Source organism: Harpia harpyja, chromosome 1 (assembly GCF_026419915.1).
Source record: "Harpia harpyja isolate bHarHar1 chromosome 1, bHarHar1 primary haplotype, whole genome shotgun sequence".
Taxonomy (NCBI): domain Eukaryota; kingdom Metazoa; phylum Chordata; class Aves; order Accipitriformes; family Accipitridae; genus Harpia; species Harpia harpyja.
Genome location: NC_068940.1, coordinates 68,067,412 through 68,080,632, shown reverse-complemented (window position 1 = coordinate 68,080,632; position 13,221 = coordinate 68,067,412). Strand labels below are relative to the sequence as shown.

At 36.7% G+C, this 13,221-nt stretch overlaps 1 protein-coding gene across 7 annotated transcripts in view; it reads left to right on the top strand.

Moving 5' to 3' along the window:
- The window catches only part of KCNH8 (potassium voltage-gated channel subfamily H member 8), a 212,389-nt gene that overhangs the window by 183,914 nt on the left and 15,254 nt on the right, over positions 1-13,221 (top strand). For all 7 annotated transcript variants that reach the window (XM_052798532.1, XM_052798498.1, XM_052798541.1 and 4 more), the window contains 3 exons: positions 41-396; positions 4,907-5,013; positions 6,083-6,159. In XM_052798532.1, coding sequence (XP_052654492.1) covers positions 41-396; positions 4,907-5,013; positions 6,083-6,159 — 540 coding nt within the window. The remainder of the gene's footprint in view (positions 1-40; positions 397-4,906; positions 5,014-6,082; positions 6,160-13,221) is intronic.

The window sequence follows — 13,221 nt, the reverse complement described above, 5'->3', positions numbered from 1 at the left end:
CTCTGAATTTTACCCTAGTATGTATTATCTGCTATTTTAGACAGAGCTCAAGGGAAACGGAAATATAAAGAAGACACTCCCTTCAATTGTAGAAGATGAAGATGAGGATGAGGAGGGAGAAGAAGAGAGCAGCACCCTTTCACCAATCCATACAAGAAGCACAAATTGCTCTCAGCAGAAGAAGGCTGGAAGCAATAAAAGCCACCTAGGGAGAAACTTGAAGCAGCTGGCCTCTGGAACGGTGCCCTTTCATTCACCCATCCATGCTTGCAGTTCAAACCCCTCAAGAACCAAACATGAAACGGAGCTCCGTTACTACTCCAGAAGGAAGGAGAAAAACCTTAAGTTACACCTTTCAGCACTGACCACCAGTGGTCCACCTGACCTGAGCCCAAGGTAATAGTTAGGACCAGTTATTTTCTCCTCAATCATGTAACTCCTATTAAAAATATCATGATTGTTACACTATAAAATATTTCTTTTTCTTTAATAGTTGATACTTCTGTTCATCCCACAGAGAAGGATAAGTCCTCTTATTGTGGGAACTATTATACACTATGCAGAATGTTATGACTTTAGGACTTCATTGCGAAATAAAGTATTTCTACTACTAAAAAGGGAAAGTATTGAGCAATTACGAAAATGACTATTTGAATCGTCTGGCTTTCTGGTATCATTTTGTCCATCTATAATAATATGCATTCCCACAATAGCACTGTGAAATATTCTGACTCCATCAGAGAGACAGCAATTTAGAAAGCAAGTAGATGATAATATAGCATAGCTGTGCAAATACAAAAATTACTGGAGTAGAGGACTGTAATGGAAAACTATTGTCTAGTAATTTTAGGAAATATTTACTTCTTTTTTACATTAGAGAAAGGAAACCTGATAATGCAAGTTATGTAGAGAGTAAATATGGAGTTGAGAAACTCTGTTTTTCTGAGACATTTTACATAAACAAGAGTCATATAATAGCTTATTGTAGTACGATTAGTGTATAATTTTAAATATTTCCATTTTTTACCTTTATGTTACTTGTAAGGTGATTTATGTATCTTACTTCTAAATTGCTGCAATGTAATAATTAGCTATTAACCAAGAGTTTTGGGATCAGTTCTTCACAGAAATCACAGTCACTTTTTTCACATACAAGGAGTTGCAACAGTTATTCTTCCAGTTCAGGTTTTGGATTCTATGATTTGAAGTATTTTACATGTTCCAGAGCTTCCTTTATTCACTAGAGGAGGAGGAGTAGTTTCAGCAACTTGCCATTGCAAACTTGAAATAGCCACAGCTTGACCAATATTTGTTTAGCTCTGTCAAGGCACCTGTCCCTAAGGATGCAATCATAAAAAGGACATGGAAAATTATATAGAAATATTTCCCCCTCATCATATATTTGATCAATACAGTTACTTTTCAAATAGGAGCAGGACAGAAACTGATTTTAGTTTTGTCAATACAGGGGAAGATAATGTGTTGAAAACCAGCTTCTACACTAGCAAAATTGAAATGCATAGTGGATATTTTTCTCATTTCTTTCATAGATCTCACATGAATTTGGCTCAGGTCAGCTATGAGTAAAGGTCATTATCATTTGCATAACAAGTGGTAATTCAGGGAAAAGCTACCTTTCATATTTTCTGCTACAATGTAATCTTATTGTAATCTCATTATTGTTCTGAACATACACAGCTAGACATTAGGACCCAAGGCTGCAAGAGCAAATGTGAAACAAGTATTGTTACATATATTATTATTTCCTATTTCCATTCATAATTCTATAACTGCACAATAATCCTGTTAATAGGCTGGAAAATTGGCCCAAGAGGTATGTGTTTCTCAGACTTTGTTTTCCAGCCAAAACACTTTCATATTATTTCCCAGAATGAATTTATAGTATTAGAACATTTAAACTGACAAGCTAAAACCACTTTAAAAGAGCCTTAAATGTTTCTTAGTAAGTATTAAAGAGAAAATAAGACCTTAATTAAGATCCTCCATTTTGTTTGCTGTTGGACAACAGTGTAAGGGGAAGGCACAACTCTGGTTGAAATGTCCAGTCACTGCAGTTGTGAGGTGTTTAACCACACTTTGTCAAGAGAATATACTTTGTCTGCTTAAGGAACTTGTTCTACTGTGGATGTTCCCCAGAGCAAGCCAACCAGAACTCTTCACTGGTGCTTCAGGCTCGCTCTTTGTACACCACAGTGAAGGCAATAAAGCACAGAGAATGGGTAAAATATTTAAATAGTTCTGGGCACAAGGAAGAGAAGCCAGCATCCTAACTTCTAGGATACAGTCATAGTCTTCCCAATCACTTTTTGGATACTGCCTATGAAGTAGAAGAGCATCAAGAGGAAGAAAGTGTAAGTGATAATAAAGGCAGTCCTGGGAGGAGGCATTTATGTTTTTGAATCTCCTCAGACCCACATGGATAGAATCATAGAATCATTTTGGTTGGAAAAGACCTTCAAGATCATCGAGTCCAACCATCATCCATGCCCACTAAACCATGCCCTGGAGTACCCTGTCCACTCGCTTTTTGAATATCTCCAGGGACAGTGACTCAACCACTTCCCTGGGCAGCCCATTCCAATGTTTGACAACCTTCTCAGTAAAAAAATTTTTCCTAATATCTAACCTAAATCTCCCTTGCCTCAACTTGAGGCCATTTCCCCTCGTCCTATCTCCAGCCACCTGACAGAAGAGACCAACACCCACCTCACTACAACCCCCTTTCAGGTAGCTGTAGAGAGCGATAAGATCTCCCCTCAGTCGCCTCTTTTCTAGACTGAACAACCCCAGATCCCTCAGCTGCTCCTCATAAGACTTGTGCTCAAGGCCCCTCACCAACTTGGTTGCTCTCCTCTGGACACGCTCTAGCAGCTCAATGACTTTCCTGTAGTGAGGGGCCCAAAACTGAACACGGTACTCGAGGTGCGGCCTCACCAGTGCCGAGTACAGGGGACCAACCACCTCCCTGTTCCTGCTGGCCACGCTGTTTCTGATACAGGCTAGGATGCGATTGGCCTTCTTGGCCACCTGGGCACACTGCACTCTAGCCCTGATTGACTGGATAGAACTGGTCACATGTTAATCTTTTCTGACTTTTTGGCTTCTAGGAATGGAGGTGTCTGTCTTCAGGAGAAAACTCAGGGCTGTACAATAGCTAATTCACAAAGGGGTGAGACTTCCCAATTACTTTTGTTCCCTCATATTTTCAACTCACTAGATTATGTTGCTCCACAGCTAGTTCCTTGTATATGAATAAGCATCTTGCCCATTAGATATTTCCCACATAGAAGCCTGTCTTTTGACTCTCCAGAACTAGCTATTTTGGCTACTATGGTTTCTTTTTAGTCTGATCTTTAAACACTTTAAAGAATATAGCATCTATAAATTCTAAGTCACGTCTGAGTAGGTTTTCCCTCGTGTGCTTTAAAGGCAGTTAAAATGTTATCACTTTATATAATTAGAAATCTCTACAAAAGGGATATTGGTGTTTAAAATTTGCTTTTTGAAGCAGTGAGGCCAGATGACATTAAATAGGTTTTATAGCAAATTTCAAACAAAGCAGGTTTTCAGCTGCAGATAAAAGTATAGGCCAGAGCAGCTTAAGCACCACATTTGATTCTTATCTCCTCCCAGAGGCTGGTTAAGACTAGAGTGAAGTCTAGTAACATCCAGCTAACGTCATGAACACTGAGACATGACACAGAGCCCTAAACCCACATGAAGAGCCAGGAAGGACAACATATGGTATGCATGCAGAGCTCTAAGTTACATGGGTCTTCCAGTCAAGAGGTTTGCTTGAGAATATCCTTATATAGATGGCAAGTTTAATTTCCGTTATCACAATTGAGAGGCCAAGAACTGTCTGTATTCACCCTTCCAGATTAGTATTTAACTCATCTGCCTACTGTAAGACAATCTTGTGCCTGGACAAAACAAGAAATTGATGCTCCAAGTCTGTCAACTTGCAGCTTTTTGAGTCACTTTCATTGACTTTAAAATAGTTCCCTTTATAGTACAATTTATTATAAATGAGAACAAAAAATATTCATAATTATATATTTTTAATAATGTGTATTGATTCCTCCAACTGATACCAGTTTTCTATTCTTTGTATGCAGCACTTTATTATTATTATTATGAAATGCTTTTTTTTTTTTCTCTTTGGATTTCTTGACACTGCAAATTGGAGGTCAACTGCAATGCATGAATAGAGATAACTGACAAAAACGCCTTTTCTAGTAGTTAGATCCAATACCAACAGTAATGTAACTGGGACATTGCAGGTTGGTCTACACATCTTCCTATACGCAATTTGCAAACAAGATTGTTCTGCCTGAACTAGTTAGTTTTAATCAAATTTGAGAATAACTATTTGCATGGCAACAACACTTTTGACTGTGGTTTACAGAGATGCTTTCATAAATATATTATGTTCAGGCTTAGGGTCTGCCTAAGTAAGCCTAATACAAGAGCCTGACTGTTATGTGCAGGGAGATTTAAACTCAGTAAGAGCATAGTGAAGCATCTTTAGTTTGTGTAGAAGAAAGAATGGCAACAGATTACTTTAGATATGAAAAGCAAACTATATTCAATACAGGTTTTGTTAGGACCCAGTATATACTGCAGAAGTCATGAAAATTTTGAAACTTCAATTAATTATGTTTGGCTTCACATTCTTTCCTCTAACAGTAAGTTTAATCTTTAGTGACTCACAAGAAGTTATACCAATATAATATTTTTCACTTTTCTCCAAACTTAATGTTGTGCAAAATTTACCATTGCTTACAATGTGCCCTTTAGGAGTAATTTTGGCAATGTAATTATGAATGTGATGTTTATGAAACTGCTTATGAAACTGCTCCATCCCTCCGATTTTTCTCAACAGAATTGTTGATGGGGTTGAAGATGGAAACCATAATGAGGAAAGCCAAACCTTTGACTTCAGCTCTGATCAGCTCAGGCAGGAATCCAGGTTATCTCCTACAATTGGAGGTGAGTTTTGCCTGGGAAAAAATCACTCTTTAAAGAAAACAATTTTCACAACTGCTTTTTGTTCCCCTTTATTTCTTTGATTCTCAGAGTGGCATAAACGGATTTAACATATATCCATACTTTCAGTACTATTTCAGTACCAGAACTAGTCCTGTAGAAAAATACAACAGGGTCCCAAAGGCCATTTCTTGTTTTCCTGCTAATAGACAGTCATGATAAAACAGCTTGCAAAGAGTACTGTATTTTCATGCATTATATTTTACCAGCAGTATTGTAGGATCAGCCAGGAGCCTCATGCTCCCAAACCTTTGGGCATGGAAGGTACTAAACACAAGGACAAAATGCAAGATAAAAACATTCTAATAAAAAAAAAAAATCATAAAGAGCCATATGCAAACTTGAGTCTCAATTTTTATTAAAGATATTTACAGAAGTGGAGGAGTACGGAAGTACCTAGATTTTTAGAAGTAAAAGAGTGAAAACCTTAAATAGCAAGAGGTTTTAGGAAGACTTAAATGACCTACACTCTGAAAAGGTTGATAAAATAGCACCACAGAGGAATAGGGCATGTCAACATGGAAAAGAAAAAGAGAAAGAAAGAGACAGAGAGGGAGACCAGTGGACTAATGCTGAAGTGACACAACTAGTGCGGCTCAAACTCTTTTCAACATCTCCTCTTTTATGAATAAACAGTCCTCACATGGTTATGTACCTTTTGCATGGAGGCTGTAAGGACACATTTTGCTCCTGTTAAAGCCAAACAGAAAAATAATAATAGAAGCTTAATTGTATCTATGATTTTTAAAAACATTGTGTGACGTGTCACACGGTTGGCACCAGGGTTGTCATTTTCAGTCCTTTCATGTTCAGACTGAAGCAAGCAGTATGAACTTTTTTGTCACACTTTTCTTGCATGTTATACACTGAACATTAAACACAAGATTTTATTTTCATTCAATTCAAGTGCAAACTAGGTTTAAATTTAAAGCATTGGATAAGTGCAAGAATAGCATTGCTGTTTCCAGGTTAGTATACTTCTCTCATTTACATGCATTTGAATTATTTTCAGAGGCCGAAATTGGTGCTGCTGTGCTTGTTATCAAAGCAGAAGAGACCAAACAGCAGATCAGCAGGCTTAATAACGAGGTAATGAGCTTTTGTGGGGGTTGGAGAATATTAACAATGATTCAAGGACTATTGAAAAACTCAGAAGAGTTGGGAATATGATAAATGTGTGATAAAGAAGTCTGCAAAACTGGATAGGGTTCCTACATTTAGGGCAGTTTGGGGCTTTTAACTCTTTCCCAGATTAATTTTTTACATGAAAGCTGTATAAAAGTTTGTGTCACAGGCTAGAGCTAAGAACAAAGTGAGGTTAGCATAGTTAGTGTACGTAATTTTCTTGGGATTTATCCTCTTCTGGATGTACTTCCATTTCTCTCTTTCCTCTCATTCTTTCCTCAAGCCCCTTCTTCCAACTTCTCTTGTCTTGGTGAATGCTATGCTTTTGGAGAATTTCCTCGAAAGAAATGCAAATCCAGTCATGTTCAAATTCATATCAAACATTTCAAATCACTTTACCTGTGCCTATTTAGAATAAAACAGAAGTTCATTCATTCCTGCCTAAGCAATATGACCTGAGGAATGCAGGGCCAATATTGTTCAGTGGTGCTTTCTATTCTTCCCTTCTAATAACTTCAAACCTGTAATCAACTATCAATCCGACAGTAAAGAGATGTTCTCTGACTAAACTCTTTCATATATCCAGCTACTGCAGTACTTTGGCTAACAAGATGAAAGCATCAGACTTTAACTTCACAGTTATACTGCAAGACTAAAATCTGTTCCTAGCATACTCTGACTTTCACTATGAAGAGGTTAGGGACAATTTCTTATGATTCCACTTGAGGAAAGATTTAAATAAGTCCAACCACACAAATTCACTTCTTTTTTCCTGATCTCTTTGGTTACCAGAAATGTCAAGTTTTATTTTATTTTTCCTTCTATATTGTGTACACTTAATCTAGTTATTCTTTATTTCCATATATGAAGTATTGGGCTTGTAAACTTCTTTCATCCTGGGTCAGGTTAACTTGGTTATATATCATATAGCTTAAATATCCTAAGCTAAGTATGCATGTATGGTTAGTTAGTCACTATGAATACATCACCTCATTTGTACATCAAACTGTAGAGTTCAGACAAAAGTCATGCCCCATTGACTACAGTTTTTTATAAGGCTTGGTCAAAGAACTCAAAAGTATCTCCAAGGTGTTCATTGACAATATTATTATGATAGAAAATTATATTCCCTATGTAATACTTTCAAAACAGACAATTCATATTGATTCATTCATTTTGACTTTGAAGAGGACAGGTATTTTTAAAATATGAAGATGTATTATGTGGTCATCCGCAAGAGGCAACTGGAAAATACTTCATGGTGGCAGATATGCTAAGGCAGGCATCTTGCGGATTAACCAAACATTTCAACTGCAACAGTTCTGGGCTTGCCATTGCTTTTCTAGTGAAAAGCAATAAATAAATCTTGGAGCAGGGCATTATGTTAAACAAAAGAAGAAAAAAAAAACAAACAAACCATGATGAAGGTCATTTCCCTCTATGCACAATCCTCATTTTTCCCTGCTAACACTATCTGAACAAAATGTTATGCAACTTGCTCGCTCACACTAACATAAAAAAGGAAATATGACCACATGCAGTAAACCACTAAAGTTTCCACACAGGGAGACAGAATCCAAAATCCAGAGACAAACTTTTTGCTGTTCTGAATATGGTTCACTCTTTTATTTTAAAATTGAGGAGGGGGGATCAGTCCATTTTTTCAACATAATATGCTACCTGTGAGACTTCACTTGAAATAAGAGGTGCTTACCTCCCAAGACTGCTGCAATCTCTCCTTGGATAGAGACAGATTTGAACCACTAATTCTTGATTAAAAAAGTCAACCATTAGGTTGTCAGACAAAAAGAAGTCATCACCAGCAGGTCCTTCTTTTCTTTCCACAGGAAGTGTGATGGAAGTAGGTTCATCTATAGTCTCTGTCTGTTGAGCAGGTATTAGGAGTCCTATAAGTAAAAGGAGGAGAATCTCTGGAGATTTAAAGAGAGTACCACCAACTTCTGGAGTCTTGCTAGCTTGGTGTATAGGACAGAATTTGTTTTCACACTGCATAACTGACTGGGGCCTGCACCAACACAGAGTGCTAAGTACTAAAAGTGGAAGCCAAACAAGGTTTTGGTAGGTTTAGACACCTTTTGGCAACACCTGAATTGATTGACATCTGGCCTGGTTAGTGATAAAACAACATTAATACTAATGCAACCAGATGATACAAATAACACAATAATGTTGAAAAAATTCTGAAAATAGTTGTACTTACTGTTTAGTCACAACAAAGAAAGATACCTTTCTCTGATTACAGAACCTCATAGAACTTACAGAAGATTATAGAGCTACATGACGCTACATGAATGATTATGGAAAACCCTACACTCTGGAAGACACACCAAACAGTCTAGAAACCTAAGGGAACATTTATATTCAACTTTGCAGTATCACTAAGATTAATTTACTCCATGCTGTATAGAGTACATTACATAGAGTACACGTACACTAGTGTAGACATGTTTAAGATGAAGATTGTTGTTAGTGCCTTGCAGTGCTTGGAAGGAGTATTCTCTACTTTCCAAACCTATATTTTGTTTTCTGTCTTTGGTAGGAAGTCCCTTAGCAAAGGCAACAGCGTTCTGCATTCTGACCAAGCAAGGGTCTTAAACATAGAAACATTTATATACATGAGAATTCTCAATTCAATGTGACAATGCATGAGCATACAATATGGACAAATATTGGACTGGGACATAAAAAAAAGACATGAGAAGCAATTCTGAACTGGTGTAGATTTAGATTTCATAGGTAACATTCTGGGCTCAAATACCAGAGACAGATGGGTATCCTCCAAGTCATCCCATAGATCAAAATTTACACTGAAAAAACTTCATGACTATAAGGCTGCTTAATTGCATATTCTACATGTATTCAAACAGGCCCCATCTGGAGTTTCTGAACTGACAGTACTGACTTGGTACTTAGCCAAATAAGCCTATGAGTAGTCTTGCTGGAAAACACTAGCTGTTCCTTGGGGTTTTTGTTGTTACATTAAGTATTGAACACTTGTAGACCCAGTGCTTTTATCATTCCATCACTCAATGATGACCATTAATGGAAGATTATGACTGATGCTGCAGCAGACTGCTAGCAGTAGTTAAAATACTGGCAGAGTTAAAAACAAATGTCTCTATTAAGACATGCAGACTCCTCCTGAAAAAGAAAATATGAGAAAACAGGTCACAAGTAGCCAACAGCAGCAAACATTATCATTAATACATTTTCCAGTGGGTATTAGAAGTCAATCAACAAATGCAGAAATAACTGCTTTCATGAAAGGCAATTGTATTACAACAGTTCACTAGTTAGATTAAAAACATTTCAGCTGTTCATTGGGGGAACAAAAGCATGCATCTTCCCATTTAGATATTCAATATGGTCTGTTGTTAGCAAAGCAAAGCAAAGCAAAGCAAAGCAAAAAAAAGTTACCCCAGAGATAAATCTATAAAACAAGCTATACCCGGCTTAGATATCCAGTGGAGCTCTTAGCAGTATTTTAGGCATATGACAGTCACTACATAATCCAAAGGATTATTACCTAAGAAGGGGACTAACAGAAGACAGAGCCTTGATTTCACTTCTCGGATTTTGTTACCTATTAACTTTAGGACTAATGGAGGCACAGACTTCCTCTAAGGAGGGTAGGCTCCAACGTCAGCACTGACACTTTATTAGGCAATGTGAGATAAACTTGAACGTACTCCAGATTCCTATTGTATACCTCCATGGTTTGTTTGGCTGCTCAGATAGCTACCCAGCTTCTTAATTTCCTCACCTAACCTCACTTTACATTTTGAGCCTGAATGAGATCCAATCTGATAAAAGGGAATTTCCCTTCAGTTCAGTATTGCAAGGTGGAGTGGAATAGGACTACTTAATCTCCTACCCTATTTGTCCATTCCACTTAGTCTAAATAATCACTGAATAAAAAAGGCTTGACTTTCATTATAGTTCAGTATGTTCAGTATGTGGCAGGCAAGAGAGTTAAGGTTCAGGTTCTTGCTCCTGTAAAAATCCAATTATTTAAGCAATAGTTTCAAGATTAAGTGAACAAAGACAATTCAAAAGAAAATGCTACCAATGAAGAGTTTTAGAAAATGTGATGGGCAAAGAAAGACAGAAGGAATTTGGTTTGTTGAGATCTGCTGGAACAGTATGTTTCCAGTGCCCAACACCATGGCACATGTTCTGAGCTGGGAAAAGCTTGATTCAAAGACCTGCTCCAAATTAGGCAGAGCACAAATTTAGGAATAGGTCTTCTGCCTTACAAGTACGCATCCTTCCTTTGCAGACGTCTGTACTCACAACCTGGTCTTTCCAATGCATTTGTCTGCAAAAACTGATCAGATGGGTGCATCTAAATATTCAGCATTTTTTCAGAGGCACCATTTAGCTGGTGCAATCATACATAACTACTAAGGAGCCCAGAAGTAAAAATAGGAAATCACTAAGCAGATTTTCTGAGAAATACAGATGGCTATAAGTCTAGATTAAAGCACCTGCCTATCACTGTCCCATTGTCTGTAGCTCTGTATCATTTGAATGTAACTGTATGAAAAGAGTGTGGAAATACTTGCAATTTGATTCAATGTGCAAAACTCAAATCTGAATTATTTAAAACATAGACCAGTTAAAAATAAGAAAATATCCAAATTTTAGTCATAAGTTTTCTCCCATAATTTGCAGAGCGCACATGTACATGTTCCGCATTCAAATACACAGGTACACAGTTTCATACTCAGATATACAGGACATCCTGCACAGTGCATGCAGACAAACTCAGATTTCTTTGTCATGTCCCCTGGTTTTCCCATATATAACCCAGCTCCAGGGCAGCCTCCTTCAGCTTCAGCATCTAGGGGCTGATTTCATACTTTACCACATCAGTAGACCCCACAATTACACTACTAAAACAGGATAATGAACAGAGTACTCACATTTCTCCTATTCAACTGAAAAACAAACAAACATGAGGAAATATGAATAGGGTCAGGTTTTGTACTAGAAAATTGCCTTCTATTTAGCTGCATGTTGGAGCACTTAGTGGAAATTCAGCTATTTTTGATTTTAGGTTTTTTAGATGCAAGTGCTTTAAATACTCTAAGCATTTGGCACTTATTCAGAACAAGGAAAATGCATTCACAGGGATATTTCACTTTCATCTAACGAATGGAACAATCCTAAATAAATAGGTTTATTTTCTAAATTACCTAAAGAAATGTTATAAATAGATTATTTTAAAACATATTTCACAACAAGCTGCCCAAAATCAATCTCATTCTCCTCTCGGGACAAGAAAAAAAGCATTCTGTTTTTTAAGCAAAACATATTCCTTAATACTAAAAATGTATGCACACGATGGAAATAGTCATTTCATAATCAGTGCCAACAAAGAAAATTTGGTGAAGTTAATCAGGCCTTCAGTTTTACATAGGGCATGTACTGTTGAAGTTCAATTTGCAGCTTAAGAAGTCATATAAAGAACTCCCCTGACTTACAGTAATAAAAAACATGTTCATAACTATATTATCACATGAGAGAAATTATTTTGCAGCAAGGCTATCCCAATAATTTTCTTTGGAAAATATCCTTCAATCAAGAAAAATGTGGCAAAAAGTGAACTAATGACATTTATTGATGATGAAAACTAATTACAACTAATCTATCCATTTTGGATTTTAGCTATGTAAATTTAGCATAAAAGTCAAGACATAAAACCTAGTATTATTTGTGTTAAGAAATAAAAGCTTCCTAAACAATAAACACCAAGTAAACACATTTTTTGTCTCCTGAGATTTGTAAAAATGTATTTTTCTTTTAAGATTGACATTTATATATCCAAAGAACTCCTACCTTCTTGTTGTTTTGGCGCTCTCTCTGCTCTTGTATTTTGATGATTGTAGAGTAGTCTTTCCAGCTAATTTTTTCTTTCTTTTAATGTTAGCTTAATAGCTATTGGCAGATGAAGGTAACAAAAATGGCTGATGCTTTAAAGTTTAGGTTAATCTCTTTTTTAAGCAGGACTTACAGCATACACATGGCATAGGTCCTATATGCTGTGGTGTCTCTCTCATACTTTTCCTTGGTGGAAAGGCACCTGAGACAAAGAAATGAATCGAGAGAGGAAACCATGCAGTGTAAAAATCAACTGGACACCAAAAGCTGACTTCAGTTTTGAATAAAAAATATTTCTACCATGACAGATGACAACAATTATCCAGTTAACTCTCTAACAGGCATTTGAAAACCTTCCTGTACTGAAAAGATCTATTTTCCCAACACTTAGATGTAAATCTCTGTTAGTATGCCGTTCACTGCTTTTTCTCTTATGCCTAGAAGATATAAGAAAAGGCTGATTGCCATTCTCCTTCTAAAACCAATTTACACTGGAAACATACTGTTCCAGCAGATCTCAATGAACCAAATTCCTCCCGTCTTTCTTTGCCTGTCACATTTTCTAAAACTCTTCATTGGTAGCATTTTGGATTGTCTTTGTTCAAATCTTTTAAGTCACTGACAAAGTACATGATCTCAAGCTGCAACAGTCATTCCTAGTGAAGAGAACCCCCTTCCTGTGCCCAATAAAAAAACAAATGTTGTTGATATATCCTGGGAGCATGATTAATGCCTGCAAATTTTGATTGAACAAAACTCCACAGACATTTTCCTATAATACTCTGCATAGGCAGAATATTATACTTATATTCATGCCTCTGACATTTTCTTTTCAGATATGATGTTTAACATTTATCTCTGTTGAATTTCATATTACTGATATTTAAAAGTGAACATGAATTCCATTTAGCCATTAAAAATAAACATTAAATAAAAACAGATCAGGATAGGCTGCTAAAAAGGATGGCTTGAAACGTCCATGGATAATAGCATACCATTGATCATAAACCATTCCAATCATGTATGAATCCAACTCATGGTGATTACATCTCAGTCATATTTTCTTAGTTGGTTTAGAAGAATGTGATGCAGACAGTAACATCTGAGAAGTCTTCAGACAAG